This window comes from Panthera pardus, unplaced genomic scaffold (genome assembly GCF_024362965.1).
Source record: "Panthera pardus isolate Hobbes unplaced genomic scaffold, ASM2436296v1 HiC_scaffold_24, whole genome shotgun sequence".
In the NCBI taxonomy this organism is placed as follows: domain Eukaryota; kingdom Metazoa; phylum Chordata; class Mammalia; order Carnivora; family Felidae; genus Panthera; species Panthera pardus.
This window is the reverse complement of record NW_026526810.1, coordinates 41,227,078-41,250,614: the sequence shown is the minus strand read 5'-3', so window position 1 is coordinate 41,250,614 and position 23,537 is coordinate 41,227,078. Positions and strand designations below refer to the sequence as shown.

Here is a 23,537-nt window from a genome sequence, read left to right as displayed (position 1 = left end):
TTAGGGAATTACAATTGAGTAAAGTAGAACCAAGAAAAGATTACCCATTTGTTTAATCCTTTCTCTAGAATTCTTCTCTGATCAATTCTGGAAAATTTACATTTTTCTATCTGCTTGCTTGCCCATCTATTTCTATCTCCCTTTCTTTAACTATTTTCTTGCTATGCATCCTTTTCCCCATTTCTTACCTGAAATGTTTAATATCTTATTTGGCTCCCTAAAAGCAGGCTAAGCCAAGAACAGCTACAAAGTCTATAAAAACCCAGCTACCGATAAGATTTCTTAAACTGTTCCAAAGGAAGGACAGTTTCTAAGATTTTCATGTACTGCTTCATAATTAAGAAGTAATATATACTTTTAAGCATTACAAAGTTATATATAAATGATTTCTACATTTTCTCCTTATAGAGTTATCAAAAGAACAGTTCATAAGTAAGCACTGATTATATATAGTGTTTCAATTCATTACATTAGGCCAGTGTAATATTTAAAAAATTCTTAGTGGGGCACCTGGGTGGCTCAGTCGGTTAAGCGTCTGCCTCTTGATTTCGGCTCAGGTCAGGATCTCACAGTTTGTGAGATCAAGCCCAGTACCTAGCTCTGCATTGACAGCACGATGCCTGCTTGGGATTCTCTCTCTCTCTCTCTCTCTCTCTCTCTCTCTCTCTGTCTCTCTCTCAAAATAAACATTTAAAAAAAATTCTTAGTAGTACCCTGACACTATACAGAAAAGTATATTGAAAACATTAAAAATGTTTACAAAGAGAAAGGTAGAATATACTGCTTGAAAAAGCCAAAACATTTAAGAAACATATAACATTTAAATTGAGTATTTTTCAAGTCTCATGCCAAGAGGGAAAAAATTAATGTATGTGACAATTTTAAGAACAACATAACCAGAATTTCAGCCATTATAAATTTAAGAGACTTCCTTAAGTAGAATTCCAAACATTATAGACGAATAGTTTTAAAGTCTTAAATGAAACTAAAATGTAATCCTGGAAAAATTTAATAGTTAGAATTCTGTCAGAGTCATATCAAAGGTCTTTTATAAGACAGGTAGGCAACCTTGCTCTTCAATGTTTCTTGGTCCAAACAATCTCTTCTATATTACATGGTCTCAGTCAATAATGAGTCTAAAGCCTAAGTAGATTTAAAATTCTTTGCAAATTATTTTCGCCCTGGCCACACCACAGTATACTTCTAGCTCTGCTTTATGTAAAAGTGGGAGAAGGACTCATTGGATACGTCAACTATAAACTGTATTACTGTTGGTGTGCCTGGATGGCTCTGTCGGTTAAGCATCCGACTTCGGCTCAGGTCACGATCTTGCGGTTTGTGAGTTTGAGCCCCGCGGCGGCTCTGTGCTGACAGCTCAGAGCCTGGAGCCTGCTTTGGACTCTGTGTCTCCCCATCTCTTGGCCCCTCCCCTGCTCATGCTGTCTCTCTCTGTCTCTCAATAATAAATAAATGTTAAAAATTTTTTTTAATTGTATTACTGTTCTCATAAGAGAATGGTCTTCTCAAATTCTGTTTGAGAAATTAGCAGTATTGATAGGCCTTAGAAGCGTGTTAGAAATATAGTACTATCAGGCATCCCAGACCTACAGAACCAGAATCTGCATTTTAATAAGATCTTCAGGAGATGTACATGCACATGAAAATTTGAGAAGTACTGGTCCAACTGACAACTTAAGGCATTTTCCAATTGCAATCTTCAAAGCATTAGAAGGCAGCTTGCCAACAAAAGTGTGAGAGAGAAAGGGAAAAAAGGAAACTAGTCTTGAATAATATTATTTTAGCTATAACATAAAATGTTACACACTCAGCTTTTGTAAGGGGGACAAAAGCTTAAAAAAATATGTTAAGAATGTTTCTGTACTTAACAAACAACTGAATTTAAAAGACATTGTCCATTGTACCACAAATACACTTGATGTAAATTGGTTTTTGCCTGGTAATATTTTTCTATTATGGAAAATCACAAAATGTTTCACAGTGTTATGGTTTTGTAATACACCTGCATCAAGAGAAAGCCTGATGTTCCCCCCGCCTGTCACCTCCATAGATATCCTAGAGCCTAACTAGAAACATCATGGATTTACTTGGTCAAGAAGTTCTTTGTTGTTACTAGCCCATGAACTGAACTACAACGTGCATAAGCCAGTTACCTGCTTACCCTTTCACATGCTCAGATCTGCTCTAGTTATATCTAAGTTTTATTAAATCTCAGCGTAGGTAAAATTGCTTTTCAACAATTGTTCCCATGTTGAAAGTCTTCCCTAAAATATCTCACTGAGCTGGGACACATTTTCTCACCTCTTGTTTTGAAATGCTTTCTTATACTGCTAAGTGTCTGTCTTCATCTGATTATAGTCTTCTGGTCTCACACATGGCAAACAAAGAATTCTGAACCACACACTTGAGCAATACTTCAGGTATTTCCTGGATATGCCGACAAGATCACTGGTTCCCATTCTTAGCATTCATTCACTCCTGCTAACCACCCTGCTGACCTCAACACACAGGCTGGCCACATGCAGGGACTCTGCCTAGCCCCTTCTGCCTGGTCCTGGTCCTGGTCCTGATTTCTCCCGGTCTCGCCAGTTCACTGTGACCAAATGCAAAGGGAGAGGGGACCTAGAAGAGTGAGTCCTCACAACTCCTAGGACATGGTGGGCTCCATATCCTGGAAGCAGCCTGTGACAGAAAGACAGAAATGCGTATTTTCCAAGTAGTGTGCAGCAACAGACCTTCAACCCTGACTTGCTTTCTATGTGGAATCTCTGTGTTTGTTTTGTCTCCTTTTTGGTGGTACAGAGAGTGATGAGAAAGTTAAGAATAACACTGTTCAAAATGAGCTGTGACTATTCATAGGCAGCATTAAGTTTTCTCTTCTAATGTGTTCTTTCATCTCAGATTACTGAATCTCCACTTCTGGTTTCACTGCTCATGTTCACTTATTCTGTGGTTCAAAGGTAAAAGAACAGAGATATAAGCCCTCCCCCCCCCCCCCCCCCAGAGAACAGGCCGTAATATCCTCATGGACAGAGAATTTGTCTTGTGCATTTACATCCGCCCAATACCATGTCTTCTTTATACCAGCCATTAAATACATATTGTGCCTACACTAACTCATGCCTCTTTTATGACATTGAACAGGTCTTTCTGCTTCCTTACCTGTTGCATTCTTTCTTCAACCAGGCTTTCACACTATCCTCCTGAACCCACTCTTGCTAAAGTCACCAAGGAACTCCTAACTGCCACATCAGTGGATGCATAGGCTCTGTGGTGCTATATGCTGCCCTCCTTGAATTTTCCCTTGACTTCTGGGCTTCCCTGCTCTCCTGGCCTTTCTGTCCCTCCAGTGGCTCTTTTCTTAGTCTCCTGATTATTCCTTCTTCCACTGTCTTCCCAAAGCTGGTGGTCCCCAGAATTCTGATTTACCACCCACTCCCAACTCACTTTTGTGCTTTTTAGTTCATCCTTACCTAAGGCCTTAACTAACTGGTAACTCCCAAGCTACATTTCCAGCTCTCTCTTCTCTCCTGAATCCTGATTCTGTATCTCCAACAGCCCTACTTGACAGCAGCACTTAACATATGCACTTAACACACTTAATACCACCCTCTTAATACATGAACCTAATAATGCATGATTTCTTCTTGGCCCTCCCAACCTGTCTTTCTCCTGGATTCTCTATCTTAGTTCATGACATCACCATTCACCTAGTCATCCAAATTAAGAAACTTTGGTTCATTTATAATCCACGGTGTCGTAAGAATTTATCACCTAAAAACATAAAAATGAGCACATCATACACTCTCAGATAGATTTCCTTTGCCTAACTATTGTCAGTTAGCAAGAGACACCCTGTTTTCTCTTCAGCATGAGGTACTACACCCAATGAAAGTCCAACCCACTTCTAGTGTATCACCTCCTCCTACATCCCTGGACTCCCTGTGCTTGACTCACACTGAACTATTTACGGTGTGACCCTTTCATGCCTCTAGCCTTGTAAGTGCAGCTGCTTCTGCTTAGAGCGATGATTCTCAACAGAGGTCAGTTTTGCCCCTAGTGGACACTTGGCAATATCCGGAGACATTTTTGATTATTACAACTAGAGGAGAGGGGTGCTACTGGCATCTAGCGGGTGGAGGCCAGAGATGCTGCTGAACACCTAAGGCACAAGGCAGTGCCCCCACAACAAAAAGTAAACAGCCCAAAATGTCAACAGTTCTGAGACTGGTGATCCTTGCTCTAGAATATCCTTGCTTTCTCTGCCTGGTGAACTCCAACTCACCTACCAAGACTCAGCTCAAATGTCACCACCTCTGTGAAGCCTTCTCTACCAACCAGGTCATCTCCTCCAGACAAGAACTCTTGCACCTTTTTTACTTTCTCATACACACCTCTATTTTAGCACATCACATATTAGACTGAATTTCTGCTTGTTTGTTTGTTTACCAGTGTGTCTCTATTACTAGCATGGGAGTTCCCTCAAGTAGAGACTATATTTTATTATCTTTTATTCCCAGGGCTTGGGTGAGTGCCTGGCAAATAGTAGGCACTCAGATGTGTGCTAGGTGAATGGATTAAAGAAATCATATCTATGGAGAAGTAGAAAGTGTTTCAGAAGCAAACAATTCAACTCCCTAAACAACTCTGAAGTTAACATTACAGTTTCTCAGTTCTAAGACCTATACATTCACAAGCATACATTTCTTACCAAATTTCTAAGACTGGTCACTCACAATGTTGCATCATGGTTTTAGCCAATCTTTATAAACCATATTGGATTTTATAGGAAAGTTTCAGTGTTGTTCAAAATAAATTTAACCAAATGTTTCTAAATATTCTGCTGGAGTTAATAAGGGCAGAGAAAAAAATGGAACTCTAAAACAAATATATATTTAAAACACTTATTTTAGTAAGAACAACTAAATAAATTGTTTAAATGTCTAATCTTGAGATTAGTGTTAAAGGCTTTTGAAATAATTAAGACATAGTTTTTTAAAGTTCTATTACACTAGGCTTGAACAATTTACCTCCCTGGGATGAAGCAACAGAAAATGAAGAAAAAATTTTATAACAAAGAGAATAAAACATAAAGCCAAAGTATGGGATAAAAAACATGCATGTATGTGAAGAATGAGGACATGTACAAACTTGGGCAAAATGCTAAGGTATTTTAAGTAATAGGGTAACAAAATCTCTGAGCATCCTTACAACATAACATGGGAGGTTTAGAAAACAATAGGTAGGAAAAAATATAATAATGAGTAAACCATTATATAGAGCTTAGAAATATGAAGAGTAATTTTGGTAACTAGATAAAAACTACTTCTTGACTGGGCTGACAAAATATTACACACCATGTTAAAATATCAAATATCTACTTTCAGATCAAAAGTCATTATTTCAGAAAGTATATATAAACACATGCTGGTTATTGTTATGTTCTTTGATAGCAAATGAATAAAATAAACATTATCATGCAGACTACAAAGTCCCATTTTCATTCTATTGTAAACACAGAACAGAGCCCTGTTGCAGATACAGGAAAAAGTTCTCAGTAGATTTTAAAAATTAGCCATTAATGAGCTGTTATTGTAGAGAACTAGAAACTGGATACTATGCTGCTAGAGACTGGTAGCTAAACACATAAGAAAAGAATCCGTAGACTGTCAGTGCTTTAGAAACCAGGGTCCCTGACCAAAGCAGTGATTTAATTTCATGGCTGCTCAGTACAGATAGCTGACATTACTAAATGCTACTCTAATATCAACTTGTTAAATGTGAATCCAGACTCAGCATATCAGAATACTAACCCAGACTAACTGGAGTCATGGGAAATATTTTGGGAGCTGTTTATTTATAAATGAGTTACAATATACCACTATAATTAGATTAATATATAATTATTGATAAACACAGGATTATTTCTAAAACCCCATTATTGTTGCCACTGCTAAGTTTAGAAAAAACAACACTAGCATTTTCCTCGTAAAACAACCCTTACCAATCAATTAGATCAATTTAGATCTAGTATATGTTGAATTTAATGGTCACTAGGTTGCTTACCAATACTTTTATAAAGAGTTGTTTCATAAATATTAAATGGAGGAACACTTTAAAGCTCTCCACCAAACTGCACACTTACGAACTATTTATAATCCAATAATCCCAACAAAAAATAGAATCTGCACAAAGCTAGACATTTGGCTGTCACAAAAAAAATATTTAAGTTAGCTTACCTAAATTAAATAAAACTAATAGAAGTGTATATCTTTAGCTATGCAAAAGGCATTTAGTCACACTTTATTAAAAAACATTAAAAATACCTCTTTTTCAAAAGCATCATTAATAACAAACTATAACATTACCGCAAAAATAAACTATTTTAAGGCTATTTCTATAAATATATTTATTCACAAATATTTTGAGGTTAATTATTCCTTTCAGATTAATTATTTCATTAAATGTATAATAAGTTTACAAGGTACATGTAATTCAATTAGCAAGTTATTAATATGTTTCTTTATAGTGTCACTTCATTGCTTTCTTTTGAGGGCAAAACAGTTTGATGGATTATAATCTCCTAAAAGTTGGTTTTTTTAAAGTTTCATAAATGAAATAATCCTAAAACATAGGTCAGAATTGGAAATCTAATCTTTATTCATCTTCAATAAAGTAGTTGTTTATATTAACATCTGGGCATTTTATTTTATTTATGAGATTTCAAAAGAGATAAAACTATCAACTACTTGATATTTTATTTACCTAAACCTCTTTGTCCAGATGTTTAAAAATTTTTTTTAATGTAGATATTGAGTGTTATATAAACACAGATAAACAGATAAGGGTTTTTTCCCCCCTAAACTATTATGTAGTGTCATCTAGAATTGGTTTAGCCAGAAAAAAATTTTAATTTCCTGGAATCTGGCAAGACTTTACAAATACAGAAAATTTTAAAAATCTACTTAAGTTCAAATACTTTGGAAAATCTATTTAAGTTCAAATACTTTGGAAAGACTCAATTATACAAAGAACTGTTTTGTTTAAGATTCATTAGAGTTAAATTGCTAATATAATAAATAAAATTATCAAAATAACAAATTAATAAAGTAACTAGAAAAGTATGGGAAATGCCTAGCAATTGAAACCAAATTCAAAAAATATAAAATTTAAAATTCAATATTGTTGAAAGACTGAGTTAAATTTTAGAAGGCAGTCTTAACTGGTAGCTAAAGGAAAATCTGGGTGGAAACAAAATTCCTGTGGTTAAGGCTATATACAAATGCAAATGCCATTTATCTTTCCTCTGCTTTAAACGTGCAGCATAAGAGTTTTTATCAATGTCCTAATAAATACATATATTTTAGAGAAACATTTTCTCTGTGTTCATTTGCAACAATATTTTCACATTTTTATGTAGGCTTTTTATTGTTTAATATTTTAAATAAGCATTCTATATTTTACTTAGTTTCACAATGATTAAGGAGGGAAGAATACTAAATGAACATTTTTGAAAGTGGGAATAAAATATGGAATTAGATATTAAAATGCCATGTTACTGGAGGAAAGAAATACACCAAGGTAAAAATGTTAACAAAATAAATTATTATTTAAAGCTTGTTTTTATGCAACAGAAATGTGTCATGGCCTAAATCACTTTGGAAAGTTTTTTTTTTTTTTTAATGCACATTTTCAACACTGGTAAAATAACAAATAGAGTTATAAACTATTGGGGGTTCTTCAGATTTACAAATACAAAGATTGGGACTATAAAACACTTGCTAGCTAAGGACCAGGGAAGTACATAAAACTGCTAAGTTATAATAAATTTTAACCAAATAGTCCATAAAGCTTTTCCAGAATAAATTAACATTTACCAAGACCACAGGAAACTTACCTTACAAGAATGCTTTAAAGAATTAGATAGTTTATTTGTGAAATCTCTGTTACTGTCTCTTGATAAATTATCAACTTTATCTTCATTTCCAGCTGCAAACTTTATGAGTAATTGCGATGGTCCCCCCGTAGAACAATTGTGCTTAAGGCGGGATAAACAGGAAACATTTGGATAAGTTCCTCCCAATGAAATACTTCTTTGTAAAACAGCATGATTTTTGTTGATCTGTAAATTTGGTCTTTCCAACTGTCCATTGATATTTATTTGGTAATCTACATTTTGGGAGGATGGTAAACGTGCAGATGTCCTATGCATAAGCTTACTGCACTCTGAATCAGAATTAAGCTTAATTTCTGACATCTCTGGTTTACAATCACCATTTGTTGTTTCACAATCTAACGTAGGTGCTTTTTGTTGGGTGAAATGCACCGAAACGCAAGTATATCCTTCAGATGACTTTTCACAGATAGTCTGATTCGGACTGTTATTTGCAGTAACAATTTTCTTTTGTAATGAGCCCTTCCTGTGAAGTGGTCGTATGTCTCTTACTTCTCCAGGAGTACAGATTGTTTTAGATAACCGAAGTCCATTGACAGCTGTTGAAAGAAATCCCTTAGCACCAGGACCATCTTCACTGTGGGCAAATTCACTAGGAGAAATTATAAACTGGTGTGAGGTTTGATAGGATCCTTTGCTCGGAAGAATATCTGTACTTGTTGGAGAAGTTGGTGGGGTATTTGAAGGACTCCTAGGAAAAATGACTAAGGATGAACAACGTTTTAGTGGAATTTTCGAGTTCCTGCTCACTGGCAATTTCATAATTTCTAGTCCGTGCTCCAAGTCATCCTGGACAAAGGGAACGGTACTTGGACTTCTTGAAAAAATTTCACAGGGAGTAGTATTCCTGTATGGCACACTTCTGTTGGAGGTGCTGTCGGAAGATAAATTTCCACCAAGAAAAGTATCATCAGTTGGTGGAAAAGTATAACCACTGCTGTCACTGATGATACTGTTTGTGTAGGAACCACCACTTGTGATACTTGTGCATGATCCATAATCACTACCATTGCTGCTGTAAGACCCATTCTCGCTGGTGGAACAGTTACTAAGGCTACTGCTGCGAAGGGCAGAACTGCCTACATGGTTACCATCATTCACAGCATTCAGTTCATTATCAGCCACAGCATTGTTGTAAATACCGTCCTTCAAGACACACATAAATGAAGCATCATCACCATCAGCTAAGACATTGCTAGACTGAAGACATCCACTGTACCTTGTTGGCTGTAGTGAAATCTGCAGACAGCTGCTCTTTTTATTAACGTTTTCAGGTGAAGGAACAGATGATCTTTCCTGAGACTTAACGTTTTCCTGTATTAACGGAGCTAGTGCAGTCTGTCTAGGAGTCAGCTTCATTTGAACAACGTTAGACGTTGAAATCCGTGTTGGTCTTTTGAAGCACATGTGAACATTGTTATCCAGATCATCTCCGGAGGTTTCTGACAAAGGATAAGTATTGCTTCTTCTGGCTGCAAAGTGCAATCGTAAGCTTTGTGCCATTTGTTCTCATTTCCAAACATGTTAAGGGCTGAAAGTCATAACAAAGATCTCTGTCGGGAGACAGGCTAGAAGCAGCTGCACTGCATCGAAGGAAAAAATCATTTGTGGTGCCTAAAAGAGCTCTTAAGTAGTAGTCTTTATCCTAAGTAAAACCTTAGATACCAGATATCATAGAAAGAAAAAGACGACCCATTCCCGAGACTGACGTTTCCAAATATTTTTGAATCGCGTGTAGTCAAAATGCCTTCACTTACAAAGCACTTGATTTCCAGCGACCTTTAAGCTGAGCTCAGCTGCAGCACACTGCCTCAAACACTGCCAACCTTGTTTCAATTATACCTTCTCCAATTTGCATGAATGAGTAACACAAGAACAACAATCTTCTAGCATTTCAAGTTGAAACAGTATTTTTTCACTCCAGCTCTACTAAATGAACATTTAACTATGTGAATCACAGTGCCTATACTTTCTCCAGCAGAGTTTGACCACTAATATTTTTACCCATAAGGATAGAATTACAGGAAGTTGGTAGGAATGAAACCCCATGTAATTGAGTATCAAATCAAGGATTGAATTTCCAAATAGTAGCCAGAGTAGGGAATCTCATCAAGTCAGTTGATGTAGAAAGGCATATATTCTGTTAGTTTTTTTTAATGAGTAAATTCAAACAGTTGTATAAATTTGGAAATACTAAAACTTTGAGGTTCTGAATTAAAACTCTAGCATTAAATCAAATAGATAAGTATTTTAGCTTCCAAAACCCTACTTATAAAAAGTGAAAGCTTAAGGAGAGCAATACAAAATTAGCCTAGTAATACTATTGAAAAATTGAGCATAGGTCTGAGAAAGAAAGGTTTAAGAGAAGCTGTCACCAAGCATTTTCTCCTGTAATTTTAAGGCCTTTTCCAGCCAAGTAGTACAGTCTTTAAATGATGCCATTTATATTTTGACTATTACAACTCTGCCAAGAAATAGCCTAAGCAAACATTCCTTTAAAAATATATGCAGATTAGACAGAAAAACTATACCCCAATATAGTTTGAGCACACAAGATATTTTATTCCACTGTCTCTGCAATTCATTCACTTAAGAGAGTGTTGTGGTAAGTAAAGAAGTCTAAAAAGGATTTAACACATCAAATAAACATATCTCAATGCCAATTCTGTTCTGAAAACTCTAAGAGCTCTTTGCTGGCCTCTACTGGTGTGTTGAAACAATCCATGTAGCTGTTTGATATCTAGAGAGAAATACAAACCAAGCTGCATATTTCTTTGTATAAACAAAGTCCATACTTGTTTACATTTTTGAGTACTAGCATTGCCCTCGAGGTGGAATTAGTTACTACTGCTGATAGAGCTCCCACAGTACAGAACAGTAGACTGTTTGTTCTCCAAGAGCTTGCGATTTTGTATATATATTTTTTCTGCTTTGTATTTATTTAACCTTTACTTTATTTTCAGTTTACTAGGTAATAAAAGTTTAATATTTTAATTTCTCCCCCAAATGTCATAGACCAAGTTTGGTATTCTATTTGAAAGAAACAAAGTTATTTTTAAATAATACTCTAGGGTATATTTAAACCCCTTACCTGAATTTTATAGCTGGAACTCCAGTAATAAATATATACTGGCTCATTCATAGGAGTAAAAAGTAAAATAGTTCAGTTGTTTACACCACATGGTACTACACCCAAGTTGTATTTTTCTAAGTAAGATTTTTTCCAAAGTAAAAGCAAATATGTAAAACATATACTTGCACTTTGTTTAAAAAAGAAAATGCCTTAAGATAGATCTGTTCTCAATCACAGTCTTCTAAACAGTATTTTTAATCAATTAAGATATGATAAAATAGAAATATGGAATTTGTGAAATTATATTTCTGTCTAGAATGATACAGCACTATGTTTTGGAATGTGTACAATAATTGCAAACTTCGCAATGAAATTATTATATTATTTTGGTTTTATATAATCTACCTCCTTTACGAGTTTACAGACTTCAGGAAATATTCCCTATAATCCTCTTTCCTTATAGAAGGAACAGTCCTAATCTTTTCACTTTGCCTTCAAATGACTTCAGCTTTTCTTCTTGAATTAAGTTAGGGGTCTCATAGCTTAAAGAACAAACACTTCTAATAGGCTAATTAATAGGATCTAACTGCTCATACCTGTGGCCTAAAACTTCTAGTTAAACTCCTCCGGTTGTTGATATAAAATAATGAACCTCAGGTATTTGGCTAGATAAATGTTTTCTCTTTGGTAAGCTTCTCCAGAAGCATCAGTTTCATGTCCCCTAACTAGGTATCAAGCTTCCAGACCATGAGGACGGTAGCCACACATTTCTTGGGACATTTCTGGGCTCATGCTCAGCGCCAAGTAAACACTAAGTAACACCAGAGAGGAGATTAAATGGATGGATGGTCACACTTACTCTGAGTGCCTAATGCTTTCTTTCAGGAATTTTTTTTAAAAGTTGACCCAGGGGTGTCTGGATGCCTCAGTCGGTTAAGCGTCCGATTCTTGATTTAGGCTCAGGTCATGATCTCACTGTCGTGAGTTCTAGCCCTGCAACAGGCTCTGCGCTCACAGTGCGGAGTCTGCTTTGGATCCTCTGTCTCCTTCTCTCTGCCCCTCCCTCCCCACTCCCTCAAAAATAAGTATACGTTAAAAAATAAATAAAAGTTGATTCAGCTATTACTGGAAATACTGAATATTGAAGAAAATTAAATTAAATATTGAATATTAAAGAAATATTGAAAAGCACCACAGCTGGATCGGAAGGAATGATGATTGAAAATTTTCAAAGAGGGGGCTTAAGACAAGGAAAAGTAAGGCAAGAGAATGATATGCACTTTCCAGCCTGCCAGTCTGAGTTTAAACTGTAGACAGGCTAAAGAATTTGCATTGCTGGTTCTGGGCTGGGATTGCACAGGATCTGTACCACCATTACAGCAGTTCAGTGGAGAGCCTGGGGTAGAATGTAGCCCCTTAGCCAAACAGATTCCAAAAGAGGAGCATCAATTCCAAAAGAAGAGGTGGAGAGCGGTCACACCCTCATCGGGGAGGAATCTAAGCAAGTCCTGTAGAATTTCATACTCTGGAATGAAATGGATAATATCTGAGGATTAGATTGAAGCTCAGGACCCCACATTCTGAGATGTTTGGTTATTGATTATCTACACAGAAAATAATGTGATTAAATGTCAGGGATAGACTCTGGATGACACTAATCATTGATTAGAAATTTGAAAGCCAGAGTCCACTGTGATGAACAATTGTATGTGTCAATGTGGCTGGGCTCTTTTGCCCAACTGTTTGGTCAAACAGTAGGCTAGATGTTGCTATGAAGGTATGTTTCAGATGTGATTAACATTTAATTCATGGGGCGCCTGGGTGGCTCAGTCAGTTAAGCAACCGACTTCGGCTCAGGTCATGATCTTGCAGTTTGTGAGTTGGAGCCCAGCTTCCGGCTCTGTGCTGACAGCTCGGAGCCCGGAGTCTGCTTCAGGTTCTGTGCCTCCCTCTCTTTTTGCCTCTCCCCTGCTGGCACTCTCTCTCTGTCTCTGTCTCTCTCAAAATAAATGAATGTTAAAAAATTAAAAAGAAAAACATTTGATTCAGTAAATTTTGACTAAAGCAGATTACCTTCCATAATGTGATGGGCCTCATGCTATCAGCTAACGGCCTTAAAAAGCAAAGCCAGGTTTCCTGAAGAAGCAATTGGACTTCAAGATTACAACATAGACACTCTGCCTAAGTTTCCAGCTTGCTTGCCTGCCCTACAGGTTTCAGAATCAAGACTGTGACATCAACTCTTACCTGAATATTCAACCTGTTAGCCCTGTCCTACAGATTCCAGACTTGCCAGAATCCACATGACCCAATCACAACCACATGACCCAATTCCTAAAATCAAATCTGAAGCAGGCTCCAGGCTCCAAGCTGTCAGCACAGAGCCTGACACAAGGCTCGGTCAAACTCACAAGCCATGAGATCGTGACCTGAGCCAAAGTCAGACACTCAACTGACTGAGCCACCTAGGCACCCAAGCGTACTCTTTTTCAAAACAAGTGTCACTTATATGACAAACATTTTCCACAGGACTAGAAATTATCTGCCTAAGATTTTATCCGTTGCTCTTTGTTGTACATTTCCAAAGAGTATTTGTTAGGAAAAGGATATGTTCTTAATTTTGTTGTGAATGCTATACGAGAATAAACACAAATGACATTTACAGAGGCACAGGACATTTACTGCCATACAATCAAGCCTCTTACTCTACCAATGGCTATAGTTTCTATGACATCTCAGGTGATAAGTAATACTTCAATTACCTGCTAGGACTAACAACAAATCAGAGGATTAGAATGACACACACCACCCTGTTCTAATGATTTCTTGCTCCCTTTTCCTAGTAAAGCGAGCTTCTTGAGAAAAGCTGTCTTTCTAATTGAGAGCAGAGTATCCAACAGAGTTGATACCCTAAATGGCATACCTTAATTAACATACCACAGAGGGATGTATTCACAGTGATACTACTTTAATAAATTCAAAAATATGCAAAAGGAAACTATACTCAGGGGATACATATGTATATGACGAACAATTTTTTAAGGCAAAGAAATGATAAGCACAATATTCAGGACAGTGTCTACTAAGTGCGAGGGAAGAAAAGGAGATGTGATTGGGGAGGGGAAGTGAGGGTTGTAGAGTTTGGTAATGTTCTAGTTCTTAAGTTGAGTCGTAAGTGCATAGGTATTTGTCATATTATTAAAAAAAAAGATTTATATTACATACACTTTTCTATATGTTTATTTTATGATTTAAAAAACACAAATAGTAAATTCTACCTGGTCCCATCTAGAAGGAAAACAAATCTGTAGAGACAGAAGGAAAAAAATCTCTATTCTACAGAAAATGCAAAAATACAAGCAGAAAACAAACATTTCTGCATATGACCATATCTGATAAGCAAATCTTCAACATCTGTCATATCACTCAGCCTTAAAGAGTTAGATTGCAGTTAGTGATCAGTCTCCTTTGGCAATAAAAACACCCTTTTGCTTATTATGAGGCTAATTAATATATTTTAATTTCAGTATCTTCCATTAGTAGTATAGTTATCATTTCTTGAGGGAAAAAAACATGTCATGTAGTCCAACACTAAAAACAAATTTTAAAAATCCAGTTTCTTAGTTAGCTAAGAAGTGAATGTTTCTTTTTTAGTGCCTCTGTTTAATAACTGATATGCCTTACATAACACTGTTCTTTTTTTATGTTCAAATTTTACAGGTTTAAAATATATATGTAAGATGCTAAGAAGAAGATTTGGGGATGCCTGGGTGGCTCAGTGAGTTAAGCATCCATCCAACTTTGGCTCAAAACATGATCTCATAGTTTGTAAGTTCGAGCCTCACACTGGGTTCTCTGCTGTCAGGGTGGAGCCTGCTTCAGATCCTCTGTCTCCCTCTCTCTGTCCCTCCCTTGCATGCTCTCTCTCTCTTAAAAATAAATGTACATTAAAAAAATTTTTTTTAATTTAAAAAAATTTTGAAAAGATGCGAAGGAGAAGATGTAAAATAGTATTCCTAAGAGACAAAATTAGGAAAAGGATAGGACTTCAAGATAGTCTTTAGGAGATGAGGAATCAGAACTATCATTTCACAAACATAAAATCAGCTTTAACTTTGCCCTTTTTTTCTTTGCCTCTGTAAGAGCTCGCAGTCCTTTAGAGGCTTTATCAGTGTAAAGAGGACAGTCTTCCTTTGCAGAAGAGTGGGAAGAGGAGAAGGCATGAGACACGTAAGTACATACAAGTAACAGAAGAAATCCACTGTAAGGAGGAAGCACAGGTGCAGCCGCTCAGGGAGAAGTTTCCCTGAGCCTGTGCATACCCATCAGGCCATGCTGGATGAGGGTGAGGGAAGGCAAGACAATGTGGCCAGCTTTCCTGCTATCCCATCACCTGCCACAACAGGTCTTGAGTAAGACTGTAATCTGGTGAGAACTGTCAATCAAGAGATGTGCCTGGGAGGAGAATGGAAGGGTAGAAAGTAGCACCAAGAAGGAAAAAAAAAAAGTATCCACCTCTCCTTTTTGCCCAGAGCCTCCATAACCACCCCAAGTCATCTCTCACATCACAGATTCCCAGCGTATTACCTCTGCTCTACTGAGATATACCCTGGCTTCGCATCACACTAGTGCAACATAACTTACCAATCGATTTTCATCAAATACTTCAAATAGAAGCCGGTGCTGCTGAGGATGGACCTAAGTTAAGAAAAACACAACCTTTCTTTAAAAACAAGTGAACATCAATCAACTTACCGACTCTGAGATAAATTCTTGAAAATGTTGCCATTTCCTAATTCCATTTAGGTGTATTTTAAATTATACGAGACACTTAATACAAAAGCAAACCAATCCTATGTCACCCATTTTCTAACAGCTTTACCGTAACAATGAAGTGGATTTGAGTGCTTATTTTTACATTTTTCTAAAATAGAATGAAAGAAAGGAAAATAAAATGTCAAAAAAATTATTTAGATATTTGCAAGTACTTAAAAAAATAGGTTATAGGGGTGCCTGGGTAGCTCAGTTGGTTGAGCGACCGACTCTTGGTTTAGGCTCAGGGCATGATCTCATTGCTCTTGAACTCACTGCCAGCGCAGAGCCTGTTTGGGATTCTCTCTCTCTCCCCCTCTCTCTCTGCCCCTCCCCTGTGTGCACACTCTCTCTCTTTCTCTCAAAATGAATAAACTTAAATATATATACATATATATATTTATATATGGGTTATGTTTTAACTTATTATAAATTTTATTTACTGACTTCTCATTTATCAAGGTAGAACTACCCAAAGTGGATACTGACTTTATGGAAACTAGTTCTCTGAATCCTTTTTAGTAATGACTTTATAGAACCATTTGTTGCTTCTACTACATAGACACAAGCAGTCAAAAAGTAAACACTTAGTTTTCACTTATAAATAAAAATTAATGTGCGGTATTTTATTTTTCAAAGCTGATGCTTTCATGTTTGCTGAGATATTTCGACATCGAGTTAATATCTACTAAATATCAAATATGAAGAAAATCTTTAATAATTTTTATACCAGAGATTAAGATGACATACAAAAAATTCTCACATTTAAGTTGATTTTTTCCCTATGAGAATAAATACATTACATTAAACACTGTGATATTTTAAAACTTTGGTTTACATGTTAAAAATATTGACAGTCTTCAGCAAAAGGTCCAATAAGTGTGAAAAATATATTTAGATACCTAAGCCAATGTCCAGTCTCCCTTATGTCCTTCTGAGAACATAATCTTAATTTTACCTGCAGCAGCATACTCAGGGTCACCACATTGTACCACTCTTGGGGGAGAGAGGCATTAATTTTTTAAAACTGAAGTATAGGATACATTCAGTAAAGTATAAAATTTACTAACCTTAAATACACAGTCTTATGACTTCTTTTTCTAAGAATTATCAAGAGGTAGAATTCTTTTTTTTTTTAATTTTTTTTTTAACGTTTATTTATTTTTGAGACAGAGAGAGACAGAGCATGAACGGGGGAGGGGCAGAGAGAGAGGGAGACACAGAATTGGAAGCAGGCTCCAGGCTCTGGGCCATCAGCCCAGAGCCCGACGCGGGGCTTGAACTCCGGGACCGTGAGATCGTGACCTGAGCTGAAGTCGGACGCTTAACCAACTGAGCCACCCAGGCGCCCCAAGAGGTAGAATTCTTATTTTAATCTAGGCAGACTAATTTCAAACTATATGCTCTTAATTAGTAAGTTATACAGCCTCTCAAAGTTAAAAAAAAAAAAAAGAAAATTTTGAGGTAAATGATCCAAAAAGTAAAAACAAGTAATTGTATTAACATTAAAAATATATATATTTCATAGGAGAAAGTATTAGGTAGGACTACAGGTTCAATCCATATCATTTAGTGTTTACAATGAAGATACAACTGCAATAAGCATATATAAAAAATGCCATTAAGGGGTGCCTGGGTAGCTGTGTCAGTTGAGTGTCCAACTCTTGATTTTGGCTCAGGACGTGCTCTCAGGGTCATGGGGTCAAGCCCTGAGTCGGGCTCTAAGCTGAGCATGGAGCCTGCCTGGGATTCTCTCTCTGCCCCTCCCCTATTCTCTGTCACTGTCTCTCTCAAAATAAATACATAAATAATTTTTAAATACCATTAAAATATACAAAATACATACTAGTGAAAAGAAGGAATTATTAAAAGTAAATGTGGTCTTTATTTTTGAAATTTTCATAGTGGCCTCATTTAGAGCAAGATACGTAAAGTACTCCAATGGCAAGTTAACAAAAGTTGCATTTTTTGATATTAGACAGCAAAGTTTGATACACATTTATTCAGTTAATTTACTTGGATTCTCTTCATTCTTACCAATTTTTTTTCAATTATGTTTCTATTTTTCTTAGTACTTTTCTTGATATTTGGCCCATTGAAAAAAATTGTTTAATTTTAATTTCAGTATAGTTAACATACAGTGTTATATTAGTTTCAGATGTAAAATATAGTGATTTGACAATTCTATACATTACTCACTGCTCATCTATAAGGGTACTTTAAATCCCTTTCACCCCTTTCACCCATCCTCTCACCCACCCTCCCTCTGGTAACCATAAGTTTGTTCTCTATATTTCAGAGTTTGTTTTTATTTTTTCAACTAATATCTTATTTTTTAATTTTTTTAAATTTTAATTTAAATTTTAGTTAGTTAACATGCAGTGCAATATTAGTTTCAGGAGTAGAATTCAGTGATTAATCACTTACATACAATACCCAGTGCTCATCACAAGTGCGTTCCTAGGACCAATCACCCATCTAGCCCATCAACCACCCACCTCCCTCTATCAACCCTCAGTTTGTTCTCTATTCTTTAACAGTCTTAAAAGTCTGTTTTTCTGTTTTCTTTTTTTTTCTTTGTTCATTTGTTTTGTTTCTTAAATTCCACCTATGAGTGAAATCATATGGTATTTGTCTTTCTCTGACCCATTTATTTCACTTTGCATTATACTGTCTGGCTCCCTCCATGTTGTTGCAAATGGCAAGGTTTCATTCTTTTTTATGGCTGAGTAATATTCCATTACACACACACACACACACACACACACCCCACATCTTCTTTATCCATTCCTCTATTGATGGACACTTGGGTTGCTTCCATATTTTGGCTACTGTATATATGCTGCAGTAATCACAAGGGTTCATATATCTTTTAGAACTAATGTCTTTCATATTCTTTGGGTAAATACCCAGTAGTGAAATTACTGGGTCATATGGTAATTCTATTTTTACTTTGAGGAAACTCCATACTGTTTTCTCCAGAGGCTGCACCAGTGTGCACTCCCACCAACAGTGTACGAGGGTTCCTTTTTCTCCACATCCTCATCAACACTTGTTTCTTGTGTTGTTGATTTTAGTCATTCTGATAGGTGTGAGATGATATCTCATTGTGGTTTTGATTGGTATTTTCCTGATGATTAGTGATGTTGAGCATCTTTTCCTGTGTCTGTTGGCCACAGCTTGATGACTTTTGATCTACAGATACTGTGTCATCATCACCTAGATCAAAATATCAAATGCTCCATTGTACTTTATGTATTGTTTTCTCTATAAACACCCAGGGACAAAGAGGCCAACCTACTGGCAGTCATTTGATGGGGCTTCTGGGAGAGTTCTTTAAATAGGGCTGACTCAGCTAGGAGAGATGTCTCTTTTGCCCTTTGCATTTCTCTTCCTGTCTTGGTTAGGACAGCTGACTCTCTTATAATCACACTGTGACCATGGAGCAACTACGGGGATGGGAACCCCAATCAAGGGTGAGACACCATGGGAATAGGAAAGTAGTGTAAGACAATAATCTTTTCTAAGAAGGTGTAGAGGAATTTGGGGAGAAGATGAAACTTGAGCTGAAATTTCAATGTTGGGAAGAATTTGCATAAGAAAATATAGAGAACATTCACAGCAAGGAGATCACATTAAGAAAGACATGGAGGCAGAATGAGCATGCTCTAAGGAAATCAAACTGATAAGAACATTTTTGTATTATAAAATGGCAGTGGTGCCTGCCATGACAGGCACCTGTTAAGCGTACAACTCTTGGTTTCAGCTCAGATCATGATCTCATGGTTCATGTGGTTGAGCCCTATGTTGGGCTCTGCGTTGGCAGTGCAGAGCCTGCTTGAGATTCTCTCTCTCTCCCTCTCTCTCTGACCCTCCCCTATTCATGTTCTCTCTCTCTCTCTCTCTCTCTCTTAAAAAATAAATAAACTTAAAAGAAAGTGTTAAAAAATTTTGATTATTTAGGTTAGAGCCAGGCTGAGGGCACCGAAATACACAAAAAGGAGTTAGGACATAATTGGTAGGAAAGAAAATGAAGCTTTTAAAAGAAAAATGACATGATGTAGGTCATACATAAATATTATTTTGTCAGTGATACACAAAATAAATTGGGCTGAAGAGAAACCCTGTGGGGACTGTTGCTCCTATGACTCAAGCATGAAGTGTATATGAAAGCTTTGCCTGAAACAGTCCCAGTGAGAGTAGGAAGGGAGAAAGGCCATGAAAAACATTTTGAGGAAGAAAAATCAAAAGTCTCAGTGTCTATCAAAGTAAAGGTGGATAATGTAGGTGTTTGAGGAATATTGCTAAAAAAATAGGTATCAGGTCTGATCTAATCAGACCTCTGCTGTCCTGGTTTGGCATTTAATTAATTGCTACCTAACAGAATTCTCTAATCTTACTATCTTATCTTTTTAATTTCTCTTTCCTATATAACTGGAATGACCTACCTAAAAGACTGGTTAAGCTATTTTTACTGTCCTACTCAAAAGGTGTTCCCAATAGCCTAAAGGATGAAATCCAAATGACTGAGCATGGAATGATCCCTCATGATCTGAACCCAATGAGCCTCTCCAGACACTTCTACACCCTGTTGATAGATCTAGATATAGCAGTAAACAGAGCAGAAGAAGCTGAAAACTCAAAACAATGCAGAAGGTTGAAGCAAGAGGGCAACTGCCCCAGTGAGACCATGTTTGAATAGTACTTTACCCTCTGGATGGTATACACACAGACACACACACACTTATCACACATTTTCTCTTTGTGCCTGATTTCAGTTATAGGTTTTGCAAAAATGCAACCACCAGTTTTAATATACAAAACTTACATGGGAACTAAAAATGTAACATAATTGTTGAGTGTTTATGCCTTTTATGTACAGAAGCAGTAGGTGATTTTTTCTATTCTATCACTGTTAAGTATGATTAGGTTATCAGAGATCACAGATGTATACACAGAAAAACTGTCCCTGAAGGAAAAAGAAACGATTTAGGAAATAAAAAGAAAACACTTAAAAAAATGTAAGTAGAAATGTCTGGGAAAGTTTTGCATCCATAAAGCAAAAATAGGATACTAGAAAAAGGGAACAACTAGAGAACAAAGAGGTGTTGGAAGTAAAAATGACTGTTGAGGGGCACCTGGGTGGTTCAGTCGGTTGGGTGTCCAATTCTTGATTTTGGCTCAGGTCATGATCTCTCAAGTTGTGGGATCCAGCCCCAATGACAGTGCAGAGCCTGCTTAGGATTCTCTCTCCCCTCCCTTATCCCTGTCCCTCCCCTGCTCTCCCCCCCCCCGCCAAAATAAAAAAACAATATGCTCTAAAAATGACTGTTGAATTCAAATATAAGCAACCTAAGGTACATTTGAAAAAATCTCTCAAAATGTAGAACAAAAAGCTAAGTTAAGGAAAGTATGAGAGAAAATAAAAAAGTGGATTATTTGAATCCTCTTTCAATGAAATAATTACATTCTAACACCCTAAAGTAGAAACTGAGAAAACTATGTGTGGGTCAAGTCCAGCCAGCCACCTGCTTCTTTTTGTTTTTTAAATAGCCTATGAGATAAGAATTTTTAAAATATTTAAAATGGTTATATTTTAAATGGATATATAAGTAGCTTCATAATACTCTCAATTTTTGCCTCTAGGCCCATAAACCTAAAATATTTATTTACTATATGTCTCTTAAAAAAAAAGTTTGCAGACCTGTTTCCTAAGACATTCACTGTATGTTATCTATTAATTTCTCTCCTATATAACTAGCAAGGTACTGGATAAGACCATCCTTGAAAGGTATGAGAAAACACTCAAACCATTTCCTGTGTTCTTTGGTTCACATGAGGAATTCTGGTTGAGAAAGAATTAGTCCAGGTGACTCTACAACAAACCAGTTGGAATACCCAAAATAATAATACAGAGAGAAGAAAACTATTAAAGAAATTCTTTACATAAACATTTTCAGAGCTGAAGGGAAACAGGAGTCTTTAAATTGAAATGCTTACCAAAGGCCCAGCACAATAATGGATTTTTAAAGCTGTACATACAAGGCATATCACTGTGAAATTTTAAAACACTGGATAAAGATAATTGTCAAATGTCTCACAGAAAAAGAACCACCACCAAAGGAACTAGAATCAGACTTTTCAACAGCAACACGCTGCTCAACGATGTTATCACGAAGCCATGCCCTCAAGTTTCTAAGGAAAAATTATTTTCACCCTAGAATCCCAAGAGGGGCCAAACTATCAGCCAAACATAAGTTGGCTGTTTATTCATCTGTCATAGCTTGAGGTCAGATTGGGACATGGATGTGCATGCAATTCAGCAATATGGGAATAATGGCCAGAATAACAAACAACAGTTAAAAAGTGGTTCCTCCTGGGAAGTAGGGATAGGGTGAAGGAAGATGGGGCTCTAGAGTCTACCACTTTCCATTATAGCCCCTTTATACGATCTCATTTTATTTTATTTTATTTATTTATTTATTTATTTATTTTTTAAAATTTTTTAACGTTTATTTATTTTTGAGACAGAGAGAGACAGAGCATGAACAGGGGAGGGTCAGAGAGAGGGAGACACAGAATCTGAAACAGGCTCTAGGCTCTGAGCTGTCAGCACAGAGCCTGACGCGGGGCTTGAACTCACCAACTGTGAGATCATGACCTGAGCCGAAGTCGGACGCTTAACCGACAAAGCCACCCAGGCGCCCCAATATACGATCTCATTTTAAAGCTATGTGTGAATTCTTTGATGAGATCGTGTTTTTAATTTATTAAAAAAAGGAGTAAAGCTATGGTCACAAAAAATAGTTTATAGCGTCATATTTTGGGAAGGGTAAAAGCAGGAGAGACAAAAATTAAAATGCTGATGATAGATTTTTTGAAAATCAAGAATAAGCATGTAGGTCTATAAATACATAAAACAGTAGAGAGAAAAATTTGGCAGAAGAGTAGCCAAATTTTTTCAAAGAACAACAAAGGTATTGATAAGTGTCAATTTACTCTACAGGGTTCATAAAGAATCTGAAGTAATGTTCCTGGAAATTCTACAAGTAGATGCAGGAAAAAAGCAATGCACATACATTTTTAAAACGTAGCTTTATTAAGATATATTTCACATACCATACAATTGACCCATTGAAAATGTACAATTTAATGGTTTTTAGTATTTTCATAGTGTACAACTACTGTCACAATTTTAGAACATTTTCATCACCTCAAAAAGTAAACCTCATGCCCTTTAGCAGTCACCCCTAACTTTCCCTCCACCACCCCAGTCTCAGGCAACCTCCAATCTATTTTCTGTCTCTATAAATTTGCCTATTCTAGACAGTTCATATAAATGGAATCATATAATATGTGATATTTTTTAATTGGTTTCTTGCTGCTTTTTCGAGGTCCACCCGTTTCGTAGCATGTTATCAGTACCTCATTTCTTTTTACAGCTGCAAAATATCCTATTGCATGCATATACCCCATTTTGTGTATCCATTCATCTGTTGATGGACATTTGAGCTGTTTCGACTTTTTGACTATAATGATTAATGATGCGATGAACATTCATGTGCAAGTTTTTGTGTGGACATATGATATTAGTACATCTTAAAATAAAACTGTGTAGGGGTGCCTGGCTGGCTCAGTCGGTTAAGCATCCGTCTCTTGATTTCAGCTCAGGTCATGATC

The 23,537-nt window shown here is 36.5% G+C and overlaps 1 protein-coding gene across 5 annotated transcripts in view; it reads right to left on the bottom strand.

The window, feature by feature from the left end:
- The window catches only part of NEDD4 (NEDD4 E3 ubiquitin protein ligase), a 136,543-nt gene that overhangs the window by 68,940 nt on the left and 44,066 nt on the right, over positions 1–23,537 (bottom strand). For 3 of the 5 annotated variants that reach the window (XM_019442025.2, XM_019442028.2, XM_019442029.2), the window contains one exon: positions 15,690–15,743. The exons of 1 other annotated variant lie outside the window; for it this stretch is intronic. In XM_019442025.2, coding sequence (XP_019297570.1) covers positions 15,690–15,743 — 54 coding nt within the window. Of the gene's footprint in view, positions 1–7,915; positions 9,845–15,689; positions 15,744–23,537 lie in introns of those variants that run through there. One more of the 5 variants, XM_019442024.2, reaches the window with a different exon arrangement.